The 18,122-nt window shown below is 39.2% G+C and overlaps 2 protein-coding genes across 2 annotated transcripts; one reads left to right on the top strand and one right to left on the bottom strand.

Moving 5' to 3' along the window:
• Window positions 1-1,482: 1,482 nt before the first annotated feature.
• Window positions 1,483-3,407, bottom strand: LOC102722742 (glutelin type-B 1-like). Its single transcript, XM_006648441.2, has 4 exons — window positions 3,070-3,407; window positions 2,698-2,960; window positions 2,112-2,594; window positions 1,483-2,014 (listed from the first exon to the last, which is right to left on the bottom strand). Exons 1-4 carry the CDS (start codon window positions 3,395-3,397, stop codon window positions 1,589-1,591), a joined length of 1,500 nt encoding a protein of 499 aa, XP_006648504.2. The 5' UTR covers window positions 3,398-3,407; the 3' UTR covers window positions 1,483-1,588.
• Window positions 3,408-13,521: 10,114 nt separating this feature from the next.
• LOC102710371 (glutelin type-B 2) lies at window positions 13,522-15,462 on the top strand. Its single transcript, XM_006647057.2, has 4 exons — window positions 13,522-13,885; window positions 13,995-14,257; window positions 14,362-14,832; window positions 14,928-15,462. Exons 1-4 carry the CDS (start codon window positions 13,558-13,560, stop codon window positions 15,351-15,353), a joined length of 1,488 nt encoding a protein of 495 aa, XP_006647120.2. The 5' UTR covers window positions 13,522-13,557; the 3' UTR covers window positions 15,354-15,462.
• The last annotated feature ends 2,660 nt before the right edge of the window (window positions 15,463-18,122 follow it).

Raw genomic sequence — 18,122 nt, 5'->3', positions numbered from 1 at the left:
TAGAGTTTGTTTTACGTATTTATTTTAAATAGAATCCGTGTGTAATAAGTTAGTTAATAAGATATGAATATGTATTTGACTCAAGTTAGTTTTAGGGGTATAAATATTGTTACCGTAGCTTGTAGATTATCAACAATCATATGATTAATACAACTTTCGGTGCATCACCACAAATTTCAATAGGAGTAAGCTCTCGGCGCGAGGTTAGTAAACTTTGGAATGTAAGTTCGTAGTTATCAACCCATTGGGCGACTAGATATAACTGTCTCGGTTCAATTCAATATTCTATCTAGTTTGCTTGGCGGTTTATCTAAGATTTGCTGTTGTTTCAATCTACGTTCTAGCTTGGAGCAGTGGTATATCCTCGATCAAGGTTCATGCCTGCGTATTGTCTAATTTATCGATACTGGTTTGGTTTATATGATTCTGTCTCGGTTAAGTCCAATAAATCTCATTGAATGCCAGCATTGTCCTTTCGCTGGAGTTCTAGCTATCGTTATCATGAGTAATCTATCGGTTTATTCGTTAAGCTCATAGACTATCACACATTCTACAATTATATTGGCTCATATTACATACTATCTCGGTTTGGTCCGATCTGGTCCCAAAAGCACATCTGATCTACTAAGTTTAGCAAATAAATTGATAGGTTACGCTGGTTTAGAAGTTAATCATCAATATTGTGCAATTTTATGTTAATTTCATACCTGATCATGTTCAAACCTAAACTGCCTTGGTTTAGTCTGATCTTCTAGGTTTAGTTTGAGCATGCATTTGGTTATTTAATATTGCTACACAATGATGATTAATCTAGTAATCCATTTTTTGCCGTTAACAGTAGGCTCTAAATATTGAACGGTTTGGTTTGACCAGGTCAAATCATCATGTCAGCAAAAACTGAACATATATTTCCATTGAATCGGTAGTCTTAATACAATTCTTAATTTCTTTTTAAGCACTAATTTGTCCCATCTTAATCTACATAATGAATGTCTAAAAATCATGAGCAAAGGCAATAAATGTGCAAATGCAATAAATGCCTTTGCACGATCGCAATGAAGTCTCATCCCCAGCAATTGGTCAAGAGAAGACAATGACTGATCTAATAGTGCAAAATAGAAGAGTTCAAATCTGCAACTTCCACGACGTTGTTCAAAGTTTGAGGGCCCAAGTACACATTTTTAGCTATATTTCTAGGAGATATTTAATTAGTGAGGTGAACGGATTGACTTATCACTGACATACTTGTCTCTTGAGTGTGTATCAAATATTGTGGAATATCATTCTAAATCACAACTCCAATGCTGCTAATTGCAACCTTCGGATTCACAATGATGTGTTAAGTAGAAGATACTCATATGTCATCAACAAAATTGACACGATAGGCCGTTTTTTTTTCATGTATAGGAGAAATTACTTGAATATAGCCACGTCCACTCTAGTTCATAATGGAATATCCATGGTAAATAGTAGACTAATGATGAAAGTTGTAACCTTTATTAGTACTGGTAAGGAATGGAATCACCACCAAATGTCATATACTTGTGGTGTTTTATTTTTCTTTATGCTGAACAAGCTGTTAGTTACATTACTCCGAAGTCTCGCTTTCCGACTCATTCGAGAATCCTGGGTATGATTGTTGTTGAGATCTAGGAGCGAAGGCACCATGCTCTTCTCCCCTGTTGTTCTTGAGGCTTCTGGCTTGGTCCCTTGAGATGCGATACACATTAGCTATCACATCAACCGGTAGGGAACGAAATACCGAGTTTTTCCCTACAAGCTGGCTCACGAAGGCACTAGCATTTGTCTTGATTGCAATGTATTGGAATCCTTCACGTTGTGCTTTCTTCAAGACAACATAGTGTTGTGGAATGATCAAAAGTTGTCCTAGGCGAAGTTCACCATCGAACACAGTCTTGCCAAAGTTACTAACAACCTGAACACGAGCGCGTCCTTGAATGGTATAGACCAAACTATGAGCATTGACATTCCAGAATGGTGAGAGAATAGCATTCTGTATAAAGGAGTAGAAAGTAATGTCATATATGCCGTAAATCAAAGAATTTTTACCAAAATAATTAAAGAGAAGACATGTTCCTATAAAAAAATACCTGATACAAATTTACTCTCGTAGCACTCATTTGGACGAGGTTAAGGATGGGGAACTTCTGGCTATTTAGACTTGTGGTCCTTCCGGCACGTGGGTTGTATGTATCAGCACGACTAGGGTTTTCAATGTTCATCCTAGCCTTGATTGTGCAGAAGTTCTCGTCCAATCCATTCCACCGGGAAGATGTCTGTTGTTGTTCACTATACTGAACTCCTTGGTATTGAGCTTGTGCCTGTTCTTGTGCCTGTTCTTGTTGTTGTGTCAAAGTGGGTTTCAAAAATTGAAGGCCATTCTTTACATGTATAATCTCTCCACGTTGGTCATTTTGGCTTTGTAACCTCTTTGTTGTTACTGTACTAATGCCTAGAGCCTCACTTAGTATCTCAACACCGAATCCGCTGAATATGTTTTGCCTAGAGTGTTGCTCAGCTGAGCTACCATACACTTGTTGAGCTCTCATGTTGTTACCACCTAATAAGAACTCCTGAGTTTTTTGTCATGAAAAACATAATGGTTAATAGTATGAATTGCAGCGTAAAGCACAAATTAAGCACAAATTCGATTGAAATAATTGTTAAAAAAGTTACCCTTTGCCTTGGTTCAAGCTGATTAGCACTGTTTTTTACATCATAAACATATACGGCAACAACAGGCGCATCACCGTCGTTGTAGAACCAATGTGCAACACCAGCCGGGAGCGCAACAATATCTCCTTGCCTAAATTGATGGATCTTTTGGTGCTCATCTCTAAACTTTTGGCTCTGAGTTTGTTCTTGAGGCAAAAATTGTTGGAATTGCTGCTGGTAAGTAGCAGGGCAACCGGGGAAGGCCAAACCGATAGAACCTCTCCCTAAAAATAGTAGTGTTCACATAAGGTGCACAAAACATGAAAACATATTCATTTTGCCACGAAGATCATAATGGACAGAATTTTGTATTATATTTATCATTATACAAACCTTGGATGATGTAGACCAAGCCAGGAGCATTAGTGTATCGAGGCACCAGAAGACCTTGAGGCTGAATGACACGTCGGATGACAAAAGTACCTGTGCACTGGAACAGCTCATTCTTCTCGTCAAAGTACTCGGTCACCCCGGCTTCTGACCTCACTTTCCGAAGAGGCTCAAATGCCTGTAATCTATCGAATCTACACTCTCTCGAACTTCCTTGCCGAGAGCTGTGCCATGGGTTTGTACTTGGATTAAATAGCTGGGCCATAGAGCCATGGCATAATAGAAGAACACAAAAGTATATAGAAAACCGAGAGAAAACTATAGTTGCCATAGCTATTTTTAGATAGTAATGGAAACTTAAGCTAATTGGTGTGAGTTCAAGGACAGATCAGGCTTGTTTATATAGCAAAGAAAATAATCTTAGAACGCGTAGTGATAGAGTTTGTTGCACATATGGACAATACCTACCTTGCAGTGTCAAAATAATACATAAGCATGGCAACTTTTCAAGATCAAGCTATACATATCATGACTCATCAGTGACACATATCGTGTGCTTTTGCAGCAATGCAAATGGACCTTGTTAAGAAATGTCTATCCATACTCTTGACATGTGCCTTTGCCCTTATTAGTGTATTTGTTTTTGGGCCATAAAGTTTCTATACTAGATAAGTTTAGCCTAACTTTAAAATAACAAAATTGTAAGTGTGTTGTCATTTTTGCGTGGCATGCTATACTTGATATGTTAGGTGATACTTCAAACTAACAAATTTGTAGGTTTATTGTTATTGTCATCTTTACATCGCACACGACACGTTCTAAGTTGTCAGGTAATAAGTTTTTTTTATTTTAATAACTTTACAACTTGCTTACGAATTATTTATTTTGACCTTAGTGGCCGCTTATTGCAAAAAATGTTTTTAGCTATGTATATCTTTTTTTTCATGATATGTCTATCCATATCTTAGTATGTCTCTTTGCCTTGTTAGTATATTTGTTTTTTGCACCAAAAAGTTCCTAATGGTTATATGTTTAGTCTAACTTTAGAGTAACAAACTTGTAATTTTGTTGTCTTTTTTATGTGATATACTACGCTTGATAAGTTGGAGGTTCATTGAAAATAACTAATCTTTATGTTTGGCGTCATCTTTTCGACATGGCACATCACGCTTGATATGTTACCTGTTCTTTTGAAGTAACAAACATGCAAATATTGTTTGCATTTTTGTGTGGCACATTCCCTCTTACACCCTGTAAAATAAACCAGTCAATGAAACATGTTGGTGTGAATAGTTTTCCCATGTAATTAGCCTTTTTTTAAAAAAAAACTACACACTATATAACTTGCCTGTGAAATGAACTCAAATGATTTTAACTATTTTTGAAGAACCCATTTGATTAATTTTACATGGAACAATTTTGTTATCTTTACATGATTTTGTTTGATTGAGATTATCTTCCACGTCGCGGGATATAGGGAAATATGTTATCTGGGTCATAGTCTATCTCAACTATCCTAGATCTGGCCCACTCCCTATTCATAGCAAGTTATGCCTTTGATGAGGGTACCCGGTATCCATATATTTTGTAGTAGACCCGAGTGCTTCACAATCGATTTGCAGTCTTCCTCACGGTTCATGACCAATGCCAAGTGTTGCAGCTCTCTTTATTGCAGTCTTTCTGGGTGCTCTCATTCTCCTTGATATCTTGTAAAGACGCTATGGACGGCTTTGTTGATAACACTGACAGTGACCCAAAAAATACATTCTCCGCATTCTTGAGGAGGGAAAGGTGCGTTAGTTATCCGGCGCGAAAAACTTAGTAATAGATTAGTATATAATTAATTAATTATTAATTTTTAAAATGTCAAATAGATTAAAATGATTTTGAAAAATAATTTTTCTATAAATTTTTTTTGTAAAAAGTACACCATTTAACAGTTCGAAAAATATGCGTGCGAAAAACGATGGAATCTGTGTTAAGAAAAGGATGAGCCAAACGAAGCCGAAGTTGTTGCTGTGCCAACACCGGCAGCTGTTTGATCCTAGCGAATATATGTACAGAAAGATGACAGAGCTCGTTGCATTGCACTGCTACAGATACAATTTTTCCATACGGTCAAAATGCATTTTTCCTCGTGGGAGTCCCGTCGCTTTGCAACTAGGGTTTGTGAAAATAAACATTTTCTCATGTGGACAGCCAAACCACACGAGATAATCTATTATCCCGTGCGGTTGGGTTACATGGACTCCACAAGATAATGTATCTTCCTGTGCAGGCGACGGTCTAGAGCCGGTCCACCTATTTTTCTAGATGGCGCCACTTACGGCCTTACATGGAAATAAAAGGGATCGGCGTACGGGGAAAATCATTCATATAGTAGTGTTGGTAAGGCAAAGAGTGAGCTCACCAAAAGACTCAGGATGACGACAGCTCACTGTTGCAAGAACTGAAGCTGATTTCTATTGTTTGTTTTGGAGTCCTAGGGAAGATAACTCTTGCCAATCAATTGCTTCATGATCTCGAAGAAAAGTTTGACTGCCATTTTTTTGTCTTGGTATCTGTTAACCCTGATATGAAGAAGATTTTCACGAACATACTCTGTCCCACTTGATGAGAAAAAGTACACCAACCTAAATGAAGCATGGGGCGAGCTGCAACTCATTAACAAGATCAGAGAATTACTTGAGAGTAAGAGGTACAATTCTATCCTTCACGGTTGTAAGTAGATATCTTTTGTGTTGTTTGAAGAGAAATATCTTTTATGTTTGATTGAGTGTGTCGGTGAAATAGATCCAGGGTATGCTACACAAATGGAGTATGCCGTCCAACATATTATCATGTTCTTTTCGATGATCGATCAAAGTCATCGTGGATGTTGGCCTCTACCTACGGCCTTCACCAGGGAGGCCACCCCAGATCCACGTGGTTTGCCCCAAGAGGCCTCGGGCCCCCGGCCAAGGGGCGGCTAGCCCGTAAAGAGGGGGGGGGGTGGTCAAGCCTCCCTGACCACTCAAGCCCTTGATTAGCATGACGAAGGAATGCTAGTTGAGAGACCTAGCGCACAATGTTCTTTCCCCACCTTAAATGCGCCATGTCGTCTAGATGCTGCTGCATTTAATGAGGCGTGCGAAAGGGCACGGTAAGTCACTGCCGAATTGACGGACGCGATGGCAGACTGATCGCATGTCAGGAGCATGCGCCTACCCCAGTAGGGGATAGGACTCATGTCAGCTTCGTCGCATTGGCCATTAATGGAAGCAATTCTTCGGCTCCCCGCTTCACTGGAGAGAGGGGCACATCGTTCTCGAGGTCGCCCCATCATTGCCCTCCATTGGATACGAAGGGACCAAAGGATTCAACATTAAATGTGAGGACACCGGCTACTCCGCCCATGTCACGATGGGACGTGGATCGTACCCAAAAAGGCATGGCCTGTCGCCGCCTACCTCGGATTAAGATAGGCATTAAATGCTCTAGATTATGTGTCTTTCCTACCTGGAGATCTCGAGTCTAGGCGCGTGTGGGAGCCCCTTGACGTATAAAAGGAGACCCTTGCCTTAGAAGAAGACTCCACTCCGCCCAGACAACAAAAAACACACGGACTCAGTGCGATTCACCACTGAGCCTGGCCCGGGTGTAATCCCTTCCACCCTAAGCAACCAGTCACACAAGTAGGGTATTACGCCGATCGGTGGCTCAAATACATCGCTATGTTCACACACGTCCCAAGGGGCCCGACCACTCTTATCGTTCTCACTCGCTTCCCTGACCGAACCAACAAAAGGGGGGCCTCGCGGCTTCCCTCTAAGGGGATTCACTCTCCGATAGAGCGATAAGTATGAAATGGTACCTTTCAGTTTTCATGTACCTTCAATATCTTATGATTAGATATTTTGATTATATATGCTTGAAATGTTGTAATATTAGGTAATTTTTTAAGGTACTCTTCCATTACTACGAGCCATCTGTTACTTTGGATTCAACGGATCTGATTTTCTTATACTATGTTGGTAGGAGTGTAGTAGAAATTTTATACGAGCAAAATTAGAACTAAAATATATAACATTACAATAAATTTGTGTATAATATTTAATATTAAAATAGATGAATTGCTAAATATATTTTATTGATGTTTCAAATAAAATGTTTAATATACTTAGGAAAATATATGGTTAGATTAAATTTTACTACATTATACCCTTCCTCCTAGAAGGTACCTTTTCACACATATATGTATGTTTGTAATAGTAGAAGTAAGGGGGTATTTTGGATTCTAGTTGTGCCACAAGTAAGTATAATTTTTCATATGTAAGTGTGCACTTGATTTCTTTCGTGTTTTGTATTGTTCTACCACATTTTTATAAGGGGCAATTGTATACTTTGGAGTCCAATTACGGATTTAGTCCTGTATTTTTAATTTACAGATTTAGCCCCGCTTTTCAAAATTAAAGCTCACTTTTGGCCCTACTCCGTTAAGTCATGTTAACAGTGTTCTGTGAAGAAAAAGTGGACGTCTTTACCCTTGCACATTTGACACTGTTTTGTTAGTACTATTTGCATATTTGGCCATGTTTTTACATATGTGTACTTTAAGAAATATTTGTAATATTTAATTTGTATTTAACAGATTTGAGTCGGTTTATATTGTTATTTGACTGAAGTTTGAAAAATTTGACTAAGATTTAAAATACATTCGACTAAAGTTTGAACAAAATTTAAAAAATTTGTGGTAAACAAAATTGACATAGTTTTGTCTCTTTTTTTTTTTTACAAAATTACAAAATTACTCCGGTGACGGGCGCTCCGCGGCGTCCTTCTCCATGGCCCGTAGGGTGGTGTCGATGTCGTCGTCGTAGGGTGCGCACAGCTGCCGGCGCGACACCATGGAGTTGTTGGAGACCGGAGCATCGTCGTGCTGCTCGCTCCACACCAACTGCTCCATTGACGCGTGACCCTCATCGACGGGGCGGCGTACAGGGGTTCCGCAGCTAGCTTGCGCTGGGAGGGGAAGGGGAGGGAAGCCGGTCGGTGGAGGAAGACGAGCGGGCTCGTGGCCGGCCAGCGCTGGAGCGAGAAGGGAAGGAAAACCCGGCGGCGGAGGAAGACGTGCAGGCACCTCGACATCCATCTCCGTGTAGTAGTCGTGGAATACGCCATTGGCGTCATCATACAACATCAAGGTCTCCACCCCCGCGGTGATCTTGCCCCTAGATGCTCGCGCCCGACGCTGCAGGCCCTGGCCGCCGCTCCGCCGCGCCCGCCCGCCGCCGCAGGCCCTGGCTATCGCGCCGCCGCGCGCCTGGCCGCGGGCGCCCATCGCCGCGGGCCCTGGCCGCACGAGCCCTTGCCGCCGCCCGCGCCGCTCCCTCGCCTGGCTTGCCCACCGCCCGTGCTGCTCGCCGCCTGCCTGAAGAACCCTAGCTTCTGAGTTCTAACCGGGAGGGAGAGGAGTGAAGATAGGGTTAGAGTAGAGAGGGGTATTGTTGTCATTTCACATGTTTTTCTTTTTTTTCTTTTTTCTATTTACACTATTCACGGTTATTTAACGATAGGGCCAAACGGGAGCTTTAATTTTGATAAGCGGGGCTAAATCTGTAAAAAAAAAAGACTAAATCCACAATTGGGCTTCAAAATAAGGCCAGTTATGCAATTGCCCCTTTTTATAATTAGCTTCGGAAGTATTTATCCATATATTGTGATTATATTCTTTCTACCTGCTATGATCACAGCATACACAATATTCAGCGTGCCATATTTATATTGTTTATCTTTTCAGATAGATTTTCATATGTTTGTGTCTTGGTTTACTTAACACGTTTGTGCACACTGTTATTTATTACTAGGTGCTTGTGCGTGATTGATGCTGTATGGAAAGAATCAGCCTGGGATACCATCAAACTTCCTTTGCAGGATGGTAAACATAGAAGCAAAATAATCATAAATACTCGCAATAAGGGTACGTATAAAGGACTCTGATTGCTGTCTCTATCGTTACATGGTTGCTGATGTGAAAGAGAGAGGGTATGAGAAAGAAAACGATTGTTTTTCATAGAGTTAGCAAAACATCGGCTCTTGGTACATAAAATGAGCAGATAACCATAACATCTGCTTTGTACGTGTGCTGCCTCTAGTTAGAGGCGCTAACCAGATGGAATGCGAATGAAAAATTAATTAGTTTGTAATTATGAAGAGTCAGCTTGAGAGATTGTTCTTTGTATAAGAAATTTTTTTTGCTGATGTGGCTTGACATAGAGCCCATAATCTTAGGGCATGTTCAATAGTAGAGCCCATTGTGGACTCCCTCAAACCACGTCAGCAACAAAAGCCTATTTTATAATGATACGTATAAAGATAGAGTCAGATGTGGTTTCTTCATTAATGTAATAAGATATTTTTATATTAGATAGTTTTCTTTTTATACGCTCTCCTGCAAGAAAGTTTCCTTTAATAAATGCTAAGAGTCGACTCTAAGCCGTTGTCATGACAATCGTTTTTCTCTCTCCTTCCCTCTCTTTTCTCTACATCATCAAACTTGCTTACGTGACGATTGAGAGAGTTAGCTAATAAACACCATTGTACGTACGGCTAAGGCCGTTGCAGAACATGCCCGTGGTGGTGTTTATGAACTTAAACCTCTTTCGGGTGATGATTCAAGACTGTTAATATTCAGATTATCATATAGATTTTGTTGGGCCTAAAATCGCGCGTCTGCACCGCACTCAGCTAGCCCAGAAACCCATCATCATCTACATGTCAGGCTCGCTAAGGCCCACAGTCTGACTGCTCTTCGTTTCCAATTCTGCGTGTTTCCTTTTTTTTCCCCTGTGCCGTTACTGCGCCACGTGTTGTTTTTAGTGGAGTTGAAAACAAAAAATAATCTCGTGATCAAATATCATGCATATAATTGAAATGAAATAATGAATGAAATTTAAATATAATTTGCAATTTTCCTCTCAGTTTACTTCAAGAAAAATATATTCAGATTATCAATCTGTCACGCGCTCGCTAGCACTATACTTGACGCCACAAACTGGCGTTGAGGATTTTATTGTGCACTGCTGTTGAGGATTTGAGGTACTTAGATCAAATCCACTCTATCTGTGCTATCAGAAAAGATTCATCTAGCATATACTCATGTGTTTATGATGTATATGTGTCAATTCCTTGGAAATCCTCCCATGCAGTGAACCTGTGGCCTCAAGATCAAAGTAATTGTTTACTTTTATCTGTATACAAAAGGATGGATAACAAAGAGAAGTAAATCTGAGATCGAACTTGCTTTGGTGAATGGAACAAACTCTGAATTTGATTTTGCTGGATGGACTGAAATGAACTCTTGGAATTTGATTTTACTTGATGGGCTGAACTGAAATCTCAAATTGGTTTTGCTATGGACTCGGTTCTACCTTTGTTAGGAATTATATTCCCCATCACACAATGACTTGCTTTAGGTTCTATCATGCCCAATATCAATTGCACAGCCAACACAATGTGTGCAGCAGGACATTGCAAATAGTGGCATGTACAACAAATTAAGTGGTGAGGAATACTTTGGTGATGGCATATCACTATTAATTGTAGATTATGTGAAAAAAGTTTCCTGGTATAGAGAAATTTATGGAATTTTGTTCCATAAGCTAGTGAATACATAGTTATTATGCTAGCTACAAAAGACTAGCGAACAATATTGCAAAAGCAGTGAGAAGCTGAGCATAGTGACATGCAATTTTTAGCTTGAAGGTTTACTTCAATGATTTTTTTTCCTAATGACCCTATGCTACTGTTTGTGTGGGGTTTTGGTGCCCTCCAGGTGGTACATACAAAATTTTTGTAGTTCTGTTAAAGATGGCATATACTAATATATTTGCTTGATTACTTGCCTTGGTATGAATAGTCCGAGATTTTAGCCTTGTAAGCTAGCTACAATCATGGAGCATACTAAGATTGTAGCAAGGATTTAGATTGTTTTCACAAAAATTTTACAACAAAAAAATCGTTACGTTTGGTACATAACACTGAATGCCTCCTTTGGATCATATTGCAATATTAGTTCACTTCAGGTCAATTTATTATGTTTCTCTAATTTAGCAATAAAATCAAAATGCTAGCAGCAAGATAATTTTTTGTTTTGTTGCCTTTCCTTGATTAATTACAGATTGTCAAACAATTCCATAGTAATTTTTGATTCTCAAACAATGCCAGCAGCAAATGTGTGATTAGCCTGACATATTTCTTGATGATGGAAAACAAGGTATTATTTTCTCATCTATGTGTTTATTGTCAACGTTATATTTGGTTTATTTACCCCCACAAATTAAAGGTCCATGCTTAATGGCTTATTCCTCTTCCGGTACAATGCATTTTATGATCAATGCTTTGTTAGCAAAAATAAGTTTGGAAATTTTCATTCGTAGCATTGGCATTTTTGGTCTATCATGGTGTCATCTGAATTCCTAACGATAATTTGAAATTTTTTGGTAAAAATTTTTCAAAGCTTAGATAACTCTAAGATGAAGTATAACTTCATGTATAGTCTCTAACGGAATAACGTGAAGTACTGAAATGCCAAATCTTTTTGTACCCTCACTCGATTTGTTCTTTTTTGGCTCTTTGTTAGTCGGTAAAATTTTCTATCAGGAAATACCAACTAGATGTGCATGCACTTCAATTTTTTATGTACTTTCTATATTTGAGTACATTAGTCAAAATTCTGGATGATTTACATTCCATGTTTAAGTATGATGTCAGTGTAAATGGTCTTTATTGCATCTTAAGATAGCTTAGCAACTCGTGAATAGTCTTACTTTTGCAAGTTAGAGTAGCTCCCATAAAAAAAATGTTGTACCAATCCAATCACATCAAAATTCAGGAACTTCTCTACCAAAAAGGGGGCTGCCTAACTTTGTCTCGGGTAGGATACCTAGAATTTGCTTCTTGGATATCATTTTATATACAGTGACAATTTACTTTTCTTAATGTAATGCGAGAAGATCAACAACACCAAAATGCACTTTTACTTTTGCCTATGCTTATAAGCAAAAATTTGAATTTTTAACCATAAATTTATAGTTAATTTTGATGTTTTTCCACCGAAGTTTATTTTTCAGCATTAACTTTTAGATCACTAGGAATAAATATATAAATTTTATATTCATAACTTATATTTCATATGCAAATATAGCGTTTGGCTTTTTCATACAAAAGCCAAATAATCACCCCTTTATTTTCTTCAATTGACCATGTTCTGGGTCATGAATCGAGACCTAAAGTACATGCATTTTCAAAAATGTTCAGAGCTATGGACCCTGTTCCTTCCCTTGTACTCCAAGCATTTTTCCCCTGGAAATATTCAAAAACCACATTGCAAGTACTGATTCAAACACCATATGCCTGAGATGTCTCAAATGTTATTGCTAGAGTACATGTTACAATATGGGACAACTAGAGTACATTACATGTTTAAAATGCTTGTTCTGAAGATGCATATGCCTAAATGTTTTCGTGACTTGTAGTGCACGTATATTACCAAATATCGTAGCATTAGCACATGAAAGTTACTTGTCTTCCACAGACTGGTTTATTTACATGGTGTAAGAGAGAGTATGCCACACAAAACAACAACAAAGTTGTATGTTTGTTATTTCAAAATTACGGGTAACTTATCAGGTGTGATGTGCCATTTAAACATTAAACCAAACATATAGATTCGTTATTTTGAAGGAATATCTAACTTTCAAGTATAGTATGACACATAAAAATAACAACAAAATTTCAAGTTTTGTTAACCATTAGGAACTTTATGGTGAAAAAATAAATGTGCTGGCAAGGCAACGAGACATATTAAGATATTAATATACATGTCGTGCAAAAATCCATTTTCATAAAAAAAGATATATATAGCCAAAACAGTTTTGGCAATAAGCGGCCACTAAGGTCAAAATAAATAATAAGATTTCATAAGCAAGTTGTAAAGTTATTAAAATAAAAAAACTTATTACCTGACAACTTAGAAGGTGCCATGTGCGATGTAAAGATGACAATAAACCTACAAATTAGTTAGTTTGAAGGATTACCTAACAAATTAAGTATAGCATGCCACGCAAAAATGACAACACACTTACAATTTTGTTATTTTAAAGTTAGGCTAAACTTATCTAGTATAGAAACTTTATGGCCCAAAAACAAATACACTAATAAGGGCAAAGGCACACGTCAAGAGTATGGATAGACATTTCTTAACAAGTTCCATTTGTATTACTTCAAAAGCACACGATATGTGTCATTGATGAGTCATGATATGTATAGCTTGATTGAAAAGTTGCCATGCTTATGTATTATTTGACACTACAAGGTAGGTATTGTCCATACGTGCAACAAACTCTATCACTACGCATTCTAAGATTATTTTCTTTGCTATATAAACATGTCTGATCTGTCCTTGAACTCACATCAATTAGCTTAAGTTTCCATTACTATCTAAAAATAGCTATGGCAACTACAGTTTTCTCTCGGTTTTCTACATACTTTTGTGTTCTTCTCTTATGTCATGGTTCTATGGCCCAACTATTTAATCCAAGTACAAACCCATGGCACAACCCTCGGCAAGGGAGTTCGAGAGAGTGTAGATTCGATAGATTACAGCCATTTGAGCCTCTTCGGAAAGTGAGGTCAGAAGCTGGTGTGACTGAGTACTTTGACGAGAAGAATGAGTTGTTCCAGTGCACAGGTACTTTTGTCATCAGACGTGTCATTCAGCCTCAAGGTCTTCTGGTGCCTCGATACACCAATGCTCCTGGCTTGGTCTACATCATCCAAGGTTTGTATAATGACAAATATAATACAAAATTCTGTCCATTATGATCTTCGTGGCAAAATGGATATGTTTTCATGTTTTGTGCACCTTATGTGAACATTACTATTTTTAGGGAGAGGTTCTATCGGTTTGACCTTCCCCGGTTGCCCTGCTACTTACCAGCAGCAGTTCCAACAATTTTTGCCTCAAGAACAAAGTCAGAGCCAAAAGTTTAGAGATGAGCACCAAAAGATCCATCAATTTAGACAAGGAGATATTGTTGCGCTCCCGGCTGGTGTTGCACATTGGTTCTACAACGATGGTGATGCGCCTGTTGTTGCCGTATATGTTTATGATGTAAGAAACAGTGCTAATCAGCTTGAACCAAGGCAAAGGGTAACTTTTTTAACAATTATTTCAATCGAATTTGTGCTTAATTTGTGCTTTACGCTGCAATTCATACTATTAACCATTATGTTTTTCATTGACAAAAAACTCAGGAGTTCTTATTAGGTGGTAACAACATGAGAGCTCAACAAGTGTATGGTAGCTCAGCTGAGCAACACTCTAGGCAAAACATATTCAGCGGATTCGGTGTTGAGATACTAAGTGAGGCTCTAGGCATCAGTACAGTAACAACAAAGAGGTTACAGAGCCAAAATGACCAACGTGGAGAAATTATACATGTAAAGAACGGCCTTCAATTTTTGAAACCCACTTTGACACAACAACAAGAACAGGCACAAGCTCAATACCAAGAAGTTCAGTACAGTGAACAACAACAGACATCTTCCCGGTGGAATGGATTGGACGAGAACTTCTGCACAATCAAGGCGAGGATGAACATTGAAAACCCTAGTCGTGCTGATACATACAACCCACGTGCTGGAAGGACCACAAGTCTCAATAGCCAGAAGTTCCCCATCCTTAACCTCGTCCAAATGAGTGCTACGAGAGTAAATTTGTATCAGGTATTTTTTTATAGGAACATGTCTTCTCTTTAATTATTTTCGTGAAATATTTGATTTACGGCATAAATGACATTACTTTCTACTCCTTTATACAGAATGCTATTCTCTCACCTTTCTGGAATGTCAATGCTCATAGTTTGGTCTATACCATTCAAGGACGCGCTCGTGTTCAAGTTGTTAGTAACTTTGGCAAGACTGTGTTCGATGGTGAACTTCGCCCAGGACAACTGTTGATCATTCCACAACACTATGTTGTCTTGAAGAAAGCACAACGTGAAGGATTCCGATACATTGCAATCAAGACAAATGCTAATGCCTTTGTGAGCCAGCTTGTAGGGAAAAACTCGGTATTCCGTTCCCTGCCGGTTGATGTGATTGCTAATGTGTATCGCATCTCAAGGGAGCAAGCTAGAAGCCTCAAGAACAACAGGGGAGAAGAGCATGGTGCATTCGCTCCTAGATCTCAACAACAATCCTACCCAGGATTCTCGAATCAGTCCGAAAGCGAGACTTCGGAGTGATGTAACTAACAGCTTGTATCAGCATATAGAAAAATAAAACACCACAAGTATATGACATTTGGTGGTGATTCCATTCCTTACCAGCACTAATAAAGGTTACAACTTTCTTCATTAGTCTATTGCTTACCATGGATATTTCATTATGAACTAGAGTGGATGTGGCTAGAATCAAGTAATTTCTCCTATACATGAAAGAAAAACGGTCTATCATGTCAATTTTGTAGACGACATATGAGTATCTTGTACTGAACACATCATTGTGACTCTGAAGGTTGCAATTAGCAATGTAGTAGCTATGATTTAGAAGGATATTCCATAATATTTGATACACACCCAAGAGACAAGTGTGTCAGTGAAAATTAATCAGTTCACCTCACTAATTAAATCTCTCCTAGAAATATAGCTACAAATGTGTACTTGGGCTATCAAACTTTAAACAACACTAGGGAAGTTGCACACATGAACTCTTCTATTTTACACCTTTAGATCAGTCATTGTTTTCTCTTGACTAATTGTTGGGGAAAAGACTTTACAGTGATCCTTCAAAGGCATTTATTGTATTTGCACATGTTTAATTAACATTCTTTACATAGATTAAAATGGGACAAATTAGAGCTTAAAAATTAAGAATTATATTAAGACACCTATTCAATGTGTTTAGTTTTGGCTGACATGACGCTTTGACCTGGTCAAACCGACCGGTTCAATATTTAGAGCCCTTGTTAACAGCAGAAATTGGCATTAACATTCGTTAGAGATAAATGTTGAATCATACATAGAGTTGAGCCAGTCAAAACTGATCAATAGAAAGGTAATCGGATAGCAGGGAAGCAACAACTGATAGAGTCTGAATCAGACTAGGGTTTAGAGGTCGTATTAAGGACAAAGTCCAAGAGGAGATCAGCTATGAGAATCTGTATGGTAGAATAGATAATATTTGATAAGACATGCCGAATCTGTATGGATACTTGCAATTAAGGATAGACTCTACTACGTATTCGATAAGGTTAGCCCAGAAGCGGGCGTATAAATATGTACACTCTTGGCCCCTATAAAATAGATTGAGATCAATACAAAACTCAGCACTTGACCACACGCCCCTTCGAAGGAACGGGCTATCGGAGTAAGGCTACATTGATTAATTCAAACTCTTATGGCATAAGTCAGTTTTGTCAACCCATCGGCTAGATTTGATAGGACTTTATCGGCTAAGTTCAATATTCTAAATAATCTATTCGATCATTTTACTCCACATTCTATAAATATCTAAATTGCCATACATGTTTAGAATAGTTTTAGTTTTCCAATCACGGGTCATACGTGTTATCGGCTTTGTTTTGATTGGTGGTTACAATAAGCTTAATTATGTCTGGGTTCAGTCCAATCAAATATGTTTGTTCATGAATGTCAGATGAGATCAACTAGTGTGCATGTATGAACCGTTTTATTGGAGCTTTAACCAGTAATGCATCTATGTGATCTATCGGCTGGATGACTAAGCTCATCAAAATTTCTGGTTTAAATTGTCTATTGTTGATATCAATCCTATACTGACTTGGTTTGGTCTGATCTATCAGTATTGCCCTCAACAATGCTAATGTTTACCAATAAATACGTTTAGCTTAGATATCTAGGTTGGTAGATCATCATGGACCATTAATTCTTGGTTAAAGTTGCTTAGTTATAGTCTAAGTCTATTTTCACTAACCTCAATCTTGTATTGTCTCGGTTCAGGCCGATCTTCTAAGGTTTGGCATCAACACCCACATGTAAGTTACAAGGAAAATAGAAAAAAAAATGTGGGGCCCACATATTAGCGCTCATACTATCCACTTGTTGTTGTTTATCGCCTCGTCGGATGGGACGCTGGCGACATGCTGCTTGGGAAGGGCTGTGACGGTGGAGACAATGACAGAGTGGGTGGAATGGACAGTGGTGGAGCAGCCACCAACTTGACGAGGAGCCTATTGTGGTGTTGCACATCTTGGATTCTCGACGCCACTATCGTCTTCTCCACATATGCCAACATCGGCCGAAACCCCCATCCGTCCACGATAGGCCATTCCTCTTCCCTCTCTCTTTGGTGATGTGGATTCAATGGCGAAAGGGTCACAGAGCACCGATGCAATTATGGAGGAGGAAGGGACTATGAGGTAGTGGATGGACTGTCACACCCGGAGTTTTGTCCTAAGCCTTAAATCGTAAAAAGAAATCCGTAAATAACAATTGGCTTAATTAACTCAGGAAAAATCCCTCTAAAAGAACCTAATTTAATTAAATCGAGGTTCGCAAATCAATTAACTGGATTTAAATTCAAATTACAAAAGTATAAAATTTGGCCAAACAAATTAATTTAAAACTCGGCAAAAGTGGGGTTTTCCTTTTTCCTTTCTTTTTCCCTACTTTTTCCTTTCTTTTTCCCTTCCTTCTCAAATTGGGCCGAAGTCCAATTTTCCTCCCTTCCCTTCTCTTTTTCCTTTTTCTTTTTCCTCTCCTCCTTCCCGGGCCGGCCCAGCCGAGCCGGCCCACCTCTCCCCGCTCGGCTGCCCCAGCCAAGCCGGCCTTCCGCTCCTCTCCCGCGCACGCGCGCGCCTCCTCCCGGCCGGGCCGTCTCGGCCCAGCTCGCTCGCCCGCGCTCGCCCGCGCCAGTCCGTGCCGCCTCCCTCCTCCCGCGTGCCACTGACAGGTGGGGCCCACCTATCAGCGACCGTGCCAGCTCGCCCATGCCCGCGCCGGTCGCGTCCGAGCCGGACGCCGTGCCGCCGCTGC

The sequence above is a fragment of the Oryza brachyantha genome, chromosome 2, assembly GCF_000231095.2.
Source record: "Oryza brachyantha chromosome 2, ObraRS2, whole genome shotgun sequence".
In the NCBI taxonomy this organism is placed as follows: Eukaryota; Viridiplantae; Streptophyta; class Magnoliopsida; order Poales; family Poaceae; genus Oryza; species Oryza brachyantha.
This window is presented reverse-complemented; position numbering and strand designations above follow the sequence as displayed.